We start from the raw sequence: 17,195 nt of genomic DNA, 5'->3' as shown, positions 1-17,195 counted from the left end.
ATTGGTATTTTGTTTATGATAAGATAATTAAACATTTAAAAGATTGTTGTATATTTAAAAGATTTAAAAGATGCATTTTTGTTTAGAAAGGACTGTTACAACAATTTTAGGAAAATAGAGGACAGGTCGCAGTGGCTCATGCCTGTAATCCCAGCACTTTGGGAGGCTGAGGTGGGTAGATCACCTGAGGTAAGGAGTTCAAGACCAGCCTGGCCTACCTGGTGAAACCCCATCTCTACTGAAAATACAAAAAAAGTGGCTGGGCATGGTGGCACGTGCCTTTAATCCCAGCTACTTGGGAGGCTGAGACAGGAGAATCGCTTGAACCTGGGAGGTGGAGGTTGCAGTGAGCTGAAATCATGCCACTGCACTCCCAGCCCTGGCAACAGAGCAAGACTGTCTCAAAAAACAAAACAAAACAAAACAAAAGACAGCAATACACATAATTGTATTGAGCATCTTCACGGCAGGAACCATGCTGCATACATATTTGCATGCCTAGCAGACTGGGTAGCACTTGATTTATTTGCTAACATTTTATCATGCTGCTTACTGCATGCCAAGCACGTTACAAGAACACCAAACACATTAACTAATGTCCACTCAAAAACACTTGTTAAAAATGTTATATTTAAATCTATTCAATAAAACCAAATTCCAAAAAGAGACATAATGTTGTCACTATTGCTAGCAAACCTAGAAAATACTACACTCATTAGGCCTCTGTTACTATAGACCTATACTTGAAAGGCAACAATACACTCATATTAATTATACTCCTTCACCACCTCAAAGTGGTGAAGAAGTCCTTAAACATTAAATAGAAACCAAGTAAAAAAACGTGTGTGGAAGTGACCTTTGTGTTTGTTAGACTCCGTGTCTATCAGACACTAAATTTTAGTAAGTTAAAGATGCTATAAGGGATCAGAATGTGCTATTAAATGCTTATTTTTTCACTGAATAAATATTTAGTAAGTATCTATATCCTATCCTAGACACTAGGGATTTAGATCCGAATAAACAGACAAAACTCCCTGTGCTCATAGGATTTACATGTTAATGAATAGACCAACAATAAACAAATTACAAGGAAATATGTAGCATGTCAGATGGTATATGCTATGGGAGAACATAAAGCAGAAGATGGGAAAGCCTCACTAGTAAGGTCCCTGTTTGAGAAGAGACCTGAAAGAGTGAGGCAGTGAGCCATGGGCATGTCTAGGGGAAGAGTGTTCCAGGCGGAGGGAGCAGCAAGTGCAAAGGCCCTGAGGTGGGAGTGTGTTTCGGAGCTTGAACCACTGTAAAGAACTAAGAGTGGCAAAGGTAGAGAGGATGACGGGCTGAGTGACAGATGGTTAAACGGATCACATGTGGAAGAGGAGGCGGGGGTAAGAAGAAAAATCAGGCTGTGGAGAGCCTTGAAAGTCACTGTAAATCTTTGCCTTTTACTCTAATTGAAATGGAAAGCCATTTGAAGGGACCACCTTACTGATGACTTTGAGCTCTAGGAGAAGCAGAGGATGGTAGGAGAGAGAGTAAGAAGACCACATAGGAAACGAAAGCAAGAGACGATGGGGGCTTGGGTGGCACTGGAGGCGGGGAGAAGTGAATGGATTTCTTTCTGTCTTCTGAAAGTAGATTAATTAGGACCTGCTGATATATTGGAGGTAGATTGTGGGATTAAGAGAAGAGCTAAGGAGGCAGATATACAAAGGCACAGATCCAGGTACTAGGTACTCATGGGGATGGAAGTGTGTGAGCAAAGGCTCTTTTCTGAGTTCAGTTTTGATCAGTGTAAAACTATAATCATTGGAGAGTAGGAATGGGGAGGAGTTGTTGCAGACTTAAGAAGAGAGAAGATGGTGTAAAATAATTTTCTCAGAAAGCATGAATAAGTCTGCTAAAGAAATATAGTAAGATTGGCAGCCAGCAGGGTTACGTTTTCTCTCCAGCCCTAGTTGACCATGTAGTACAGGTGTGGGAAAGCAGAATGATTAATTTAACCAAGGGTAAATGATGTCCAGGCAAACAGATTGAGGAAGAGACATCCAAAGGAGGAGACATTTCATGGTGATGGACCATGGAATCTTAGATGGGTAAACAGGGACATGCAGACGTGAGGGGCTAAAGGAGAAGCGCTAGGGGCCATGGATTATACATTCCGATGGAGTCAAGGAACTGTTAGATTCCTGAGAAGAGGAGAAGGTGCAGTTTCTGATAATGACAAGGTCTGAGGGTATGACTACGGGAGGAGTGAGTGACAGAATAAGGCTTGATTATGAGAGAGAATAGGGAAAGGAACTGAGAATCCAAGGATGTGGAAGGATTTGCTAGGTGGCTGTAGAAATCACCAAAAGCTATAACAGGGACAGTTACCAAATGTCTTTGGAATGAGGGAGTGACACAGAGGGGAGATGCTGCAAGTGACTGTCACCAGAAGGGGCAATGAATGGTAGAGCTGATGGCATGAGCTTCAGAACTGTGAGCCTTTAAGAAGATGTGAGAGAATGTGATCTGGAAACAGCAATAAAGACTGAGAGGGACCTTCCTCCACCTCCAGGCCTACCCCCAATTCCAGGATTCTGGAATTTCTAGTATTTCTAGAATATTTTCTGGGAAATGTTCCAGAAAATTGGAAATGTTTTAGAACAAAGTTGAAGAAAACATAAAGAGAGAAGGTAGAAAATAACAGATTTGCCAATTACCGACTGAGCTTCAGAGGGCACAGAGGAAGGCTTGGGGGACTGGGGAAGAGGAGTGTGAGATGGGGCCAGAGAACGGGTTCCAAAGAGCCATATAGGATGAAGTTTGGTGACAAGAGGTATCCCAGGAGCCCTGGGCTTCTCGTGGTGAGTGACATAAACAGAGATAAAAGGTGTGAGACTAATCCTGGTGACCAACAGAGTTAGAGGCTTCAGGGGAGGAGGGGGAGGAGGGTCAGAAACCCTTTGAGGAATGTGCAGAGCTCTGGAGCCTCCCTTCCCTCTTGCTGGTGAAGATGTGAAGGCTGAGGGAGCAAAGTATTTATTCAATGTGTGAAGACAAGTGATTTATTTACATTTTGTCCTCTTCATTTTTTACTTGCAGGTCCCATCATTTTGTAGTGATGCAGAGGACATTGATTGCAGACTGGAGGAGAACCTGACCAAAAAATATTGCCTAGAATATAATTACGACTATGAAAATGGCTTTGCAATTGGTAATTAAATTCTGTGGCATCGGTAGTTGGCAAGACTAATCTGCATAATAAGAAAATAATTCCCGAAAAGTGAGGCAAACTAGAAATGTTAACTTTTATTAATTTATTCACAAGTATTTTAGGATGGCTGTATAATTTGGCAAGGTGCTGAATGATTGTTAAGGATGAATCAAATTTTAGTAACAAATTATTTAAAATTATTTGTCAGAATCCTTAAAAATGACAAAAACTAAGAAAACTAAGTCTCGTATGATGGTAAAATTCAAATGTCGTTGTATCCTAAAAGACAATAGTAATCAAGTAGTAAGAGCAATTTTTATATGGCATTCAATGTAAGTTACAATGAAGTCATTAACATAAAATAGTTACACAGGTAAAATATTCAGATTCCTCGCCAAAAATATGTTGATTCCATTTATTCGAGTCTAATATATCCTTAAGTAGAATTTTGATGTTTTCTCTATGTAGACTCTGAACATTTTTATTAAGATTATTTTTTTGCCAGGCATGATGGCACACACCTGTAGTCCCAGCTACTTATGGGGATGAGGTGGGAGGATGCCTTGAGCCCAGGAGTTCAAAGCTGCAGTAAGCTATGATTGTGCCACTGCACTCCAGCCTGGGCAACAAAGTAAGACTTGGTATCAAAAAAGAGATACTAATAATAGTGTTATCAAAGTAATATAGTGGTTAAACATGTGGACTCTACAGCTACTTAAGTCAAAATCCTGGTTTCACTACCTACTAGCCATGTAATCTTGAGCAAGCTATCAACACACTCTGTGCCTCAGTTTTCTCACCTATAAAATGGGTGTATAAGAGAACGCACCATATATGATCATTTTAAGCATTAAATGAATACGTACAAGTCATGTGCTTAGAAGGTTATGAGATGGTAAGTATTAATTCCCATTACAGCAGACATTTTTTCTGTTTCAGATACTAATCATGTTTGTAATATTTTTGGTGATTTAGCATTAAAAGTTATATTGACTGTTGTTTTTAACTTTAAATTTTTTAAATTATCATATGTTCATATATGTTTTATTGAATTTTAAAATGCTTAAAAACAAAAAATGAAATTAAGATAATCCATAACCTCAGAAATAAGCCTGTTAATACATATATATTTATAACTGTGTATGTAGATAAACATATATACACATCATACTATATATATATACTCTATATATACCATACTACCTATGATATATACATATTACTATGTATACAGAACTGTTTATTGTGTATATAGTGATGATATTTCGAACATAGATTCTTAATTAACATTGTATTGAGGACATTTTTATTCACTAAATATCCTACTTCAATGCAATTTTAATAGCCGCATATTATCCCATTAATCAATTTACCATAATTTATAGAAATAGTTCCCTATTGGTAGATTTTGGGTTGTTTTTAGTGTTTTACTATTATGTACAACACCTTAGTGAACATTTTGGAAATTGTGGTTTTAAATAGGAAAAAGTAAGGTGGCATTGTCAGTAACATATCTAGAACAATCAAGCCTCTTCTGTTAAACACAATCCAGGTTTCCGCTCCCAGACTGTTGGGGTAGGTTGTAGGGGAATGAGGTTACATCTAGAGAGAGTCAGTTGTCATCACAAGGCTATGAGATGGATGATATTTGTCAACTAATAAGGGTCCAAATGGCAGTTTTTGAGAAAAAATGCATGGGCAGGTGACACACATGAAAAAAAAAAACAAACATTCCTTCCTAAATGTATTCCCAGTAGAAAGTCACAAGATCCACGTAACATTTATAACCATGCCTTGGCAGGTCATAATGTATGAAAAATAAACAACCAATAAATAAAATAAAATCTATTTGACTTCATAATAATCAAGTAATTCAAATTAAAACTAGGTTGGATGCAGTGGCTCATACCTGTAATCCCAGCACTTTGGGAGGCTAAGGTGGGTGGATCACCTGAGGTCAGGAGTTCAAGACCAACTTGGCCAACATGGTGCAACCCCGTTTCTACTAAAAATTCAAAATTAGCCAGACGTGGTGGTACATGCTTGTAATCCCAGCTATTCCAGAGCCTGAGGCAGGAGAATCACTTGAACCTGGGAGGCAGAGGTTGTAGTGAGCTGAGATTGCACCATTGTACTCCAGCCTGGGCAAAACAAACAAAACTTCATCTCAAAAGAAAAACTAAACTAAACTAAACTAAACTAAACTAAAATGAAATGCAAATTTTGACCTGTCAGATTAACAAATAAGAATTATAACACCCACAATTGGCAAGAGTGTAGGGGAAAAAAATCATATTCATACATTGTATAGGAAGGAGAAATTGGAGAGTATTTGACAATATAGATCTATAGGATTGTACATGCCCATGCACTTAGACCCAGAAATTTCATTTCTAAGAATATTTCTCAAGGTAAAAATCATGCTATTGTGCAAATATGTACCAAATTTTATAAATTTTGAGATGCACATTCTTCCTTTAGGTTTGAAAATGGGATGTGTCTTCTAATTGATGGTGTCTTAGATTTGATTAAATACTGTATGTGCAAGGATGTTCTAAAAATTTGAAATAACCTAAAACTCTAAAAATAGAAGCTGTAGGTTGTTTGTGCTGTGCCATACAAGAGAATATTATGTGGCCATTTCACATAGCAATGCCATAAAATTTGAAAAAGATTACTAAATGATGTATACATAGCATAATCTTGTTTTGTCAAAAGTGTGTTGTTTATTTTTATTCCGGTTGTGTGTGTGTGTATGTGTATGTATGTATGCATGCATAAATGTATATATGTGTGTATATTTATACATTCATAGTGGGGAAAAAGCTTGCCTAAAATGTTCATGGTCATTATTTCTATGTGGTAGAATTATAGTAATTTTTTTTTTTTTGAGACGGAGTTTCGCTCTTGTTACCCAGGCTGGAGTGCAATGGCGCGATCTCGGCTCACCGCAATCTCCGCCTCCTGGGTTCAGGCAATTCTCCTGCCTCAGCCTCCTGAGTAGCTGGGATTACAAGCATGTGCCACCATGCCCAGCTAATTTTTTTTGTATTTTTAGTAGAGACGGGTTTCACCATGTTGACCAGGATGGTCTCGATCTCTTGACCTCGTGATCCACCCGCCTCGGCCTCCCAAAGTGCTGGGATTACAGGCTTGAGCCACCACGCCAGGCCGAATTATAGTAATTTTTAATACTTTTCTCTTTGCTCATTTTTTTTTATAACACCTACCTAATCCTTGTGGAGAAATGATTTAAGTGAAAAGACATATTAATCCCAGTTAATTTTAATTGCCAAAAGCATAAACATAGCCAAAAACTTCAGAAAACAATTTGCTTAGGTGGAAAGGCCTATATAAATATAAATTATTCTGTAAAGTGCATAACAAAATGATAGTATGACCAGAATAATATTAATATAGTTTTATAATGAGTCAAATACTGAGCTTGACAGCTTACATATTTTGTCTCATTTAATCCACAGAAAAAGCTATTGGGTAAGAATCATTGTCTCAATTTACAAGTGAAGAAACTGAGGCTCAGAAAGATGAAAGTAACTTGGCTAAGATTATACAGCAGCATACATTGAGAAGCCACAATTTGAACCCATGCAGTTAATCACAGTGATACCAAGGGCGTCTAGAGAATTCCACGTATCCTTGTTGCCTCCAGTGTGGTGTAGCATAGACTCATTTAACTTACATACTGCCTTTGAAAACTACCCTTACCTTTAAAATATAATGCAAGTATCTTGAATAATCTTCACAAGAGGAGGTATGTTTATTTATATTAATAGTTTATAAGGCCAATTTACAAAAAAAAAAAGAAAAAAGGATTGGAGAAAGTCTTGCAAGAAAATAGAAATTGATTAGAATTTTGCACCCAGCTCTTATTTATCATTAAAATTTACCCCTAAAGCTAAAATAATTAACTATTTACCCAAAGATAGAATGTTATAAATGCCCTGGTAGCTCCATAGGGACTTTCCTTTCTTCTTTTAGTGTAATTCATTGGTAGTATATATTAAATATGAAGTGACCCAAAATTATAATATATATAACATTGTAGACCAAACCCTGTAAGCAGTATATTACGGGCATTTGAGGAAATGGTGAAGTGCAATTTCGTTTGTTGCTTAACATTAAAACCTAAATGCTGATGAAAAAACAACTTTGTGATCATCTGTGTCTCTGCCCCAACTATCCAGGACCAGGTGGCTGGGGCTCAGTTAATAGGCTGGATTACTCTTATGAAGATTTCTTGGACACTGTGCAAGAAACACCCACAAGCATCGGCAATGCCAGGTCTTCACGGATTAAAAGAAGTTCCCCATTATCTGACTATAAAATTAAGTTAATTTTTAACATCACAGGTAAGGATAAACTGTCTATTTGAAAAAGTAATATTTTGGAAAATTCTTAGTTGGAAACCTGTTTCTCAAATCTTCCATTTGTTATCATTATTAGGAAATGATCCTGGAATTGAGAATTAAGGAAAGCACAGTTAACTAAGCCTTGTCATCTTCTGATATCAATATCAATATTTTGTAGGTCTCACGGTGACAAGCACCCTACTTCATTCTTATCTTGGCATGATTAGGGCATGCGTTTAAAATGTAAGAATTTACAGAAATTTATTATGTTATAATAAAGAACTCCCCAAAAAAGGTGATATAGATCCAGCATCTGAGAGAAGGATTAAAACAAATTGTGTAGTTCTTAGTCTTATCCGTGTACTTACGTTGTTTAGTGAATAGTGATTAAATTGATTTTGAATTAATTTTTCCTGAAAGTTTTTTATTTTTTTTTTTCTCTAGATCAGTTGTTAGTACTAAAAGATTTTAAATATGCCATTTCTATTTGGTAAAAAAAAAAATTAACTATGACTGACTTTCTGAAACACCATGCGTTTGTGTTATGTTTTATTTTGTTTTGTTTTTATCTCAGCTAGTGTGCCATTACCTGATGAAAGAAATGATACCCTTGAATGGGAAAATCAGCTACGACTCCTTCAGACATTGGAAACTATTACAAATAAACTGAAAAGGACCCTCAGTAAAGACCCCATGTATTCCTTTCAGCTTGCATCAGAAATACTTACAGCTGACAGCAATTCATTAGAAACAAGAAAGGCTTCCCCTTTCTGCAGACCAGGCTCAGTGCTGAGAGAGCGTATGTGTGGTAAGACTAATCCCTGTGATCAAAAATATTTAGTGCATTTTGGGTCAAATGAGATGAGTGTAGCCATTTTACAACTATAAAGGGATATTGAAATGAAATATATATTTTGCTATTATTGAGTGGTTGTTATTACTACTATTTTGTCTCAAGAGTCTAAGGAACTACTGTTGGGTAAAGACAAGAAATCTAGTTCAGGGCGAGACTCAAATCTGATTTTTATTTAAATATCTTTAGACTTCACAGCTTTTGGTAACAGCTCCAATAATAACAATGAATATTTTTTGACCACTTCTGTATTCCAGCTGAGCACCTCTCATGTTTAATCCTGTTTAGCACCTCTGTGAGGTACCATTGTTATTAAGAACATTTTACAGATGAGAAAACTGAAGCCAGAGAGGCTAAGAATTTGCCCATAAGACTTACCCATTAAGACAGTAAGCGGAGGCCAGGCATGGTAGCTCATGCCTGTAATCCTAGCACTTTGAGAGGCAAAGGTGGGAGGATCACTTGAGCCAGGAGTTCGAGACTAGCCTGGGCAACATGGCAAAACCCCATGTTTTGGTTACAAAAAATACCAAAAAAATTAGCCAGGCATGGTGGCACATGCCTGTAGTCCCAGCCACTCAGGAGGCTAAGGTGGGAGGATTACTTGAGGCCAGGAAGTCAAGGCTGCAGTGAGTTATGATGGCACCACTGCACTGTATCTTGGGCAACAGAGTGCGATACTATCTCAAAAATAAAAATAAAATACAGTAAGTAGTGTGGCAAAACTTCCCATCCAGGAAGCCAATACCAGTCTTAACTTTTTTTTTTATTGAGGTAAAGTTCACATAACATAAAATTAATCATTTTAAAGTGTATAATTCACTGACATGAAGTACATTCACAGTGTTGTGCAACCATCACCTCTATTCCCAAAATATTTTCATCACCCTCAAAGGCGACTCTATGCTCATTAAACAGTCATTCCCTATTCTTCCTTCCCAGTCCCAACTCCCTTAAGTTTTAACCCCTATTCTAGACTGCCATGATCTGGATCAATTCCAGCTGTTTCCCAAAGAAGTCATCAGTTATAGATAGGGAAATCTGTAATGGAACTTTGTGTACTCAGCTGAACCGAATGGCGTGAGTCTTATGTTTATCTTTCTGTAAACATGAGCTCTTGTGCCCTTCTTACACAGTTGTTAGCTAGTGTAAGAGCTCAGTTGGGTTTTTCATAGTGTGATGAATTCAGCCCAAACATTAAAATTGTTGTTCTAAGCCTGCACTTGTTTCCTCCCCACCTTGTGAGTAAAAATCAGGAGTCATGTTGACCCATGTTTCTCATTTCTCAGTGTGGTCTTGCATCACATAAAATGCTTGTAATGTGCATCTTGACTCAGGCCCTATCCTAGAACTAATACATTTGGAGGTGGGGTCTTGGAATCTGCATGTTAACAAGTACATGGGTAATTATTACCTACTTTTTAACATCTCAGAATTACCTAGGTACTAATTTCAAGTGTCTTCCCCATTAACGATGTTAACTTTGGTAGCAACCTTTCAGTGTAATGCTCTATTTTGGTCTCAGAATTTCTGAGTTACTCCAAACCTACCAAGTCTCCAAAGAAGGAGGATGCTAACTGACTAGCAGTCAGTTTCAAAGGGGCAGCATTCAGAGAAACAACTAAGAAAATGTTTGTAGTATCTGAAATCCTCAAAGGAACCTAACTGTTTTTTTTTTTTCCTTTTTGTCCATCAGCTTTTTCTTTGTTAACTGTTTTTCCCGTGATGATCTGGTTTATCATAACTTTGACCCACACTTTTAACCCCCTCATTACATAAGCCCCAAGCTTTGTTAATAAGAATTTGCTTTTTCTTTAAAAAATAAAAGAATGTCCTACTGTTGGTCTTAGGGAATACATTTCTGAAAGGTTTGCCTTGTGAGTAAACCTCTGGCTGCAAAATTTAATCCATAAACAATAGCACCTGGAAGCATGCTTTACTACTTTCATGTCTTAGGAAAAAAGAGTCCAGTGTGTTCCATAGTTGTAGCTTATTTGGTGTTCCATTTGCTTTTTCTACAGTCAATTGCCCTTTGGGAACCTATTATTCTCTGGAACATTTCACCTGTGAAAGCTGCCAGATCGGATCCTATCAAGATAAAGAAGGGCAACTTGAGTGCAAACCCTGTCCCTCTGGCATGTACACGGAATATATCCATTCAAGAAACATCTCTGATTGTAAAGGTAGACATTTAGTTGACATTTCAACCAGAAGAAGCCCAAATTTTGTTTCCTTTTTGGGGGAAAGAAAGATTTATTTTCTTTACTCAACACTAGGATCTTGTCTAAGGCCCCTATGGCAAAAGGTAGATTTGCAAGAGAAAAGCATACACATTTATTTAATATAAGTTTTAGGTGACATGGGAGCCTTCAGAAATGAATCAGGGAAACCTGTATATTTTTAGGCTAAAGTCAATGAAGAAGATAGTTATGGAGAAGAATGATCTAGTGGGAATATGCTAGGTGGAGCTTAGCAAGTCTTGTTTGTTCAGATTCATCTCTGTGTCCCTGTGTCTTCAGGGAGAAGGATATTCATTTCCTCTGAGTATAGGATAGGGATTTCTCACATGAGATTTTACAGTCAGCTTCAGGGGAAGGTCAGATTTATTTCTAGGTTTTATGATCTCCTAAAGGAAAGAAAGACAGAAGTTCAGAGACACATTCCTACTTCTATAGTTTTCTCAAATTTCCTTCAGCTTGAAATACTCAGTATGCCAAGGTATGATACTTAGAGGTAGAGTGTTCTAAGTCCATCACAGTCCTGAAATCTAAATGGCAAATAAAATGAAATAAGAGTACTACAGAAAGCAATTTTATTTATTTATTTATTCTTTCTTTCTGTTAAACATAAAATATTACCTGAGTGTTTCTCTCACTTTAAAAAAAAGTCCATTTATCTTTCCTTCTGGAAATATTCCATTGCTGTCTCTAAGTCAAGCACCAATCCATAGTCATCAGTTAGCCTGGTGTGTTAGGCCATTCTTACATTACTATAAAGGAATATCTAAGACTGATTAATTTATAAGGAAAAGAAGTTTGATTGGCTTGTGGGTCGGCAGGCTATTCAGGAAGCATAGCAGCATCTGCTTTAAGGGTTGCCTCAAGAAGCTTCCAATCATGGCAGAAGACAAATTAGGACCAGGCATGTCACATGAAGAAAGGAAAAGCAAGGCAGGGGGACATGGGTGGGGAACACATGGTGACTCACACCTGTAATCCCAGCACTTTGGGAGGCTGAGGCAGACAGCCAAGGAGTTCAAGACCAGCCTGGGCAACATGGTGAAATCCTGTCTCTACAAAAATTAGCCAGGCGTAGTGGTGTGCACCTGTAGTCCCAGTTACTCGGGAGGCTAAGGTGGGAGAATTACTTGAGGCTGGGAAGTGGAGGCTACAGTGAGCTATGACTGCACCACTGCACTCCAGCCTGAGGGTCAGAACAAGACCCTGTCTCAAAAAAAAAAAAAAAAAAAAAAAGAAAAAAAAGTAAAAACAGAGAGACAGGGAAGTGCCACATACTTTTATACAACAAGGTATCACAAGAACTCACTCATTATCACTAGAACAGTACCAAAGGTATGATGCTAAACCATTCATGAGAAATCTGCCCTCATGATCCAGTCGCCTCCTACCAGACCCCACCTCCAACACTGGGGATTATATTTCAACGTGAGATTTGGGCAGAGACATACATCCCAACTGTATCTGTCACCTGGATTCTTTCCTTGAATCTCACATTAATTAATGGAAAGAAGTTTCATGATACTTTGCAATTATTGGATTGCTTTTTGTGAGAGTAGTGTCTGATATAATGAGATCACTTCTCCGTTTACTTGGAAATGAATAACTGCAGGCACATATGCACATATTCTTGCTACTAAAATATTCAGTATTTTCAAAATATTTTCATATTTTTCTCAATAAGAGTTCCTAATGGAAACTTTTTCTCTCATAAGTAAGGCTACAGCAAGATACATTTAAGGAATTTCAAAAGTGTGGTTCTTTGCCATTGTTCTGAATGCAGGTGTGGGTGCTTAATGACTGATACAAACTCTAGAGCGGTTCTACATACGTAATTGGAAATGCACTAAACATATTAGCAGTGGTGAAAATGAGTCATATGGAGGTCAAAAGCAGAGAGAAAGGCCAATACTCTGGGAGTCAGGGCATCTGGCCTAAGTCTTGTTCTTCTGCAAATCATCCTTACGAATTTTAGAAAGTTGCTTTATCTCTCTGGGCCTGAAGCTATGTCTACTTTTATGTTCTACTCCTCACTGGCCCTTGGATGAAATGGCATCTCTAGGTAGAAGAAGGTAGCAGAGCCAGTTCTTATTTAGAGCAGCCAGTTCTTTTTTAAAGCAAAAATGTCAGAGTAGTTTATAAGGCTCTAGCGAGGTTTGGGGTTTTGTGTCTGCCACTAAGGATAACACTGTACACATGGAGAACTTCTACACGAACAAATTCCCAGTGTACAACTTGTTCCTATCATAGTGCCCTTCTGTGCTATCTATTTCTAACTTCATTCGACAACTATTTATTGAACATGTGCTATGCATCAAACACTGCAATGAGTCATAACGGAAGTAAATGGAAATAGTCTAAAATTAAGTACGGAGAAGCATGGTGGTGACACAGTATGTGTATATGTAGCTAACAGGAGAAAGAGCTCTCTGGGACCCTCATTCTGTCCTAAATTAAAATGCAGAAAACCCTATCCCACACAGCATGACTTTTGTGCAGCTTAATATCATTGTTGATAATAATATTACCTTTTCTTTTCAGCTCAGTGTAAACAAGGCACCTACTCATTCAATGGACTTGAGATTTGTGAATCATGTCCACTGGGCACTTACCAGCCAAGATGTGGTTCCCGGAGCTGCCTCTCATGTCCAGAAAACACCTCAACTGTGAAAAGAGGAGCTGTGAACATTTCTGCATGTGGAGGTTATTAAGACCTTAGGCACTGATATTTCTTTAAACCTGCTAGCTTCCATGCATGAAGGAGTAGCATATTTTCAGCAAAACCATACATCTACTTTATGAACAGAGTGGAAATAACTGTCTCTTCATAAAGAGGTTTTTTGGTTTGGTTGGTTGGTTTCTTTTTTCAGCCAGTCAACACTTAGGTATAAATACCTGCAGTGTAGACACTGGGCTGGGTTAGGAACACAAAAGAAGTATAAAACTCAATCCCAGGCCTCAAACCGTAGTAAACATGTGGCTTCATGATATGGTAGAAATACATCTAAACTAGGAACTTCATTCCTTCCTTTATAAAGTGAAATTCTGTCTAGTGTTTCTTGAAATTCTAAAAATATTGTATTCTGTGGATTATGACATTTCATTTTCTATGAATTGAGGATTTTCATGAGTGGTTATTCACTAGGGTAGCACATTAGAATCATCTTCACATTTACATGAGTATTTTTAAAATACTGAAGCCTGGTCTTCTCTCCCAGAGATTCTGACTTAACTTGTCTGAGCAAAGGTTGCGCATTGGTTTTCTTTTTCACGTTTCCCCAGGTGATTAGTTGGAGTGATTAGGAAAATTTGAGAGCCACTCATTTTGGTTCTCAAATGTCAGCATAGAGACCTTCCTCCAGGGCCTTTGATTCAGTAGGTCTGCAGAGGGATCTGAGAATTTGCATTTCTATTAAGTAGTTTTCAAGTAATGCTGATTGTTCTACTCCAGGGTCCACACGTTGAGAAGCACTGGTTTAAATAGAAATAAAAAGATCAGAGTTCCAATTTTTAAAGATTTCTGACTAACATCCCTACTCAGGGATATTTTCCAGCAAAATACTCAGGAACATGCAAACAAAAACAAAAGATGAAAACTTAGAATGACAGTGAAGCTAGGACTGACAGTCACGGTCAGCCTACTTCCAGAAATTCCAAAAACTTGCAACTGCTGTAATTTGCAGTTAGTAAAACTGGACTAAACATAAAAAGGTTGGTTGTTAGCCTGCCTCACTGGGAACTGAACAAACATTCTTGAAAGATTTTTTTTTTCCAATTGTGTATCCAACCATGCTCTGCAGTATTATTTAAAAACCTAAGATCTATGGCAAATGAGAAATGAAGAATCTGTTCCCATATTGAATGATTGATGTTTTTAAGAAGGCAACCTACTGATTCCCTACTTCTCTCAAGCTACACAGAGACATCCAGGCACACTTCCTACCCTCACTGCACCCCAGCCATGCTTAACTTCATCCATTTAGAGGCAGATTACCAGTAAACAAGAGCTGGGAAAAGTTATTGTGCAAGGGCAGGAAAGGGCGTTTCCAGCATTGCATCTTGTGAGTTGTAGTCCTCATAAGTTAAGTGCATAGGGAGAAAAGGAAAAAGTCAAAACACACTCTGAATCATAGGTATTACATGTATTCCATCTGTGTAAATTCTCTCAGTCTGGTAGAATCAAGGTGGCTATGAGTCTCTAAGACCTGAGGCATTAGGCAAGTAATATTCATCAACCTAATAGTTTCTCTGAAGAGTTGAGAAGAGAATTTAGCTAGGGTCTAACTGAAACTCATAAACCATGTCTGTTGGGTAATACCAGCTTTGGATCTTTTAATTAGAAATCTCACAAGTCTTCACATTCTGAGTGAAATAGATCTGCTAGAGACTCTTTTACTTTGTCAATGTAAGAACTAATTTTGGCAGAAAGTCCACAGTAAAAAAGTCTCTCTTCCTGTCCACGTCCTCCAACTGCAAAAGAAACTGGGATTTTTACAGTGAAACAAGTTCATATTTGACAATTTTTTTTCTTTTAGCTTTTTAAATAAACCTTGAGGTTTGTCTAATACTAAATTATTGTAATTAAGGAGTTATAATTCCCAGAAAGTCTAGAAATTTCTGGCCCTACTCTTGTAATATTTCTAGCATAAGTTTAACCACATTCTGCTTGTCATGAGTGGGAATTGGAATAACAGAAGTTGACATTTTTCTGTGGTGCTGGATAAACATCATTTTACTTTAAACTTAAATGTGTACAAGTAATAAAACAGTCCCTTATACATATTTTTTCTTAGTTTTTAACCTCTCCTTCCCTCCCTCCCCCTCTTTCTTTCTTAGTTTTACGTTTGAGGACATTTTTTATTTGGTTAATATTCCACTCATTATTGGCAAGAGAATTTCAGATTTGGTTAAATGACAATTCTCAAATGAATGTTCTTTACAAAAAGACTGTCTAGCACAAAATGACAGTGAAAGATTAACAATAATAAGATTACCAGACACATGAATACAAAAAAACACAAGCAAGTAGGGGTGGTAAAATGAATTTATGAAAAAGTTCAATTCAAAGTCAAATAGCATCACATGAAGAAGAAAAGAGTTATTTTTACAAAATTCACAAGCGGTGTAAGTCATAATAAAGTTTTGTCATCACATAACAGCAGTAAAATATCACAAAAGCTGTATGTCTCACAAGGGGAAATTGTACAAATAAAATTTTCATGGAAGATTTTAATACCTTCCTTGATTTTTTTTTTTCTTTTTGAGGCAGAGTCTCACTCTGTCACCCAGACTGGAGCGTAGTGGCATAGTGGCACAATCGCATCTCAGCAACCTCTGTCTTCTGGGTTCAAGTGATTCTCCTGCCTCAGCCTCTCAAGTAGGTGGGAATACAGGCATCTGCCACCACACCTGGCTAATTTTTATACTTTTAGTAGAGATGGTGTTTCACCATTTTGGCCAGGCTAGTCTGGAACTCCTGACCTCAAGTGATCCACCCACTGTAGCTTCCCAAAGTTTTGGGATTACAAGGATGAGCCACCATGCCCTGCCACGCCCTTGAATTTATAAAGATCAAGTAGACAATCAGTAAGGGTGCAGAGAACTTATAGTACATGACTGCTAAGACTGAATTAATAACATACATTACACTTTTTACTCTACTGTGATAAGACTATTAATGAAGTATTTTTAATTATCTTTAGATATAATTTAAAAATCTCAATTCAAAAAGCAATTATGCAATATAAATTCTCTGACCATAAGATGATTAAAAACAGAAATTAATAATAAAAGCTTAAACAAATAAATACTTATTCCAAACATTTATACATTCAAGCCATCCTTCTGAAAAATAATTTTGTCAAAAAATCAAATTACAATTCATATTACTTAGAAAATAGCAAATAAAATAAAAATACTAATTATAAAACTACCAATTTTGCTAAAGGTACTTTCATAGGTAAATATATTACCTTACATTATTTTAGTATTAAATGAGGAGTAATAATTACTTGCTCATGAAAGCAGTTAAACAAAATTAACAGGCAAAACACAAACTGGCAAAAATAATTATGTCAAAGGATTCATATTCTTAATATATAAAACAAATATAAAAGATCCTTTATAAGTAAACTATTCAGGAGAAAAAAATTTCTAATAAGTAAAAGAAAGCAATTTATCATCAAAGTGCAAATTAAAATAACTGTAATTCCATTTTCACCATCAAATTGGAAAAAAAAAATTTAATAATCATTACCAGTGCTGAAAAGCATGCAGTAAAAACAGTGATTTCATACACTGCTGATGTGAGTATCAATTGGAACTACTTATATTTTTTTAATGATTTGGCATTATATATCAATGGCTTTAATCTTTTCAAATACTTAGACCTAACTATTCAACTACTCAAATCCAACTATTCTAATTCAACTACTCAATTTCAACTATTATCCCAAGAAATAATCAGAGCTAAATGCAAAGATTTACGTGAAAACTTTACATCACTATTATTTATAATAGCAAACAAATGAAAACAA

General features: G+C 36.9%; 1 protein-coding gene across 3 annotated transcripts in view; it reads left to right on the top strand.

Moving 5' to 3' along the window:
* Positions 1–17,195, top strand: part of SVEP1 (sushi, von Willebrand factor type A, EGF and pentraxin domain containing 1) — a 210,617-nt gene that overhangs the window by 102,924 nt on the left and 90,498 nt on the right. For 2 of the 3 annotated variants that reach the window (XM_003925239.4, XM_074395153.1), the window contains exons 14-18: positions 3,088–3,199; positions 7,405–7,569; positions 8,144–8,377; positions 10,444–10,605; positions 13,201–13,362. In XM_003925239.4, coding sequence (XP_003925288.2) covers positions 3,088–3,199; positions 7,405–7,569; positions 8,144–8,377; positions 10,444–10,605; positions 13,201–13,362 — 835 coding nt within the window. The remainder of the gene's footprint in view (positions 1–3,087; positions 3,200–7,404; positions 7,570–8,143; positions 8,378–10,443; positions 10,606–13,200; positions 13,363–17,195) is intronic. The other variant, XM_074395151.1, reaches the window with a different exon arrangement.

Source organism: Saimiri boliviensis, chromosome 2, assembly GCF_048565385.1.
Source record: "Saimiri boliviensis isolate mSaiBol1 chromosome 2, mSaiBol1.pri, whole genome shotgun sequence".
In the NCBI taxonomy this organism is placed as follows: domain Eukaryota; kingdom Metazoa; phylum Chordata; class Mammalia; order Primates; family Cebidae; genus Saimiri; species Saimiri boliviensis.
This window is presented reverse-complemented; position numbering and strand designations above follow the sequence as displayed.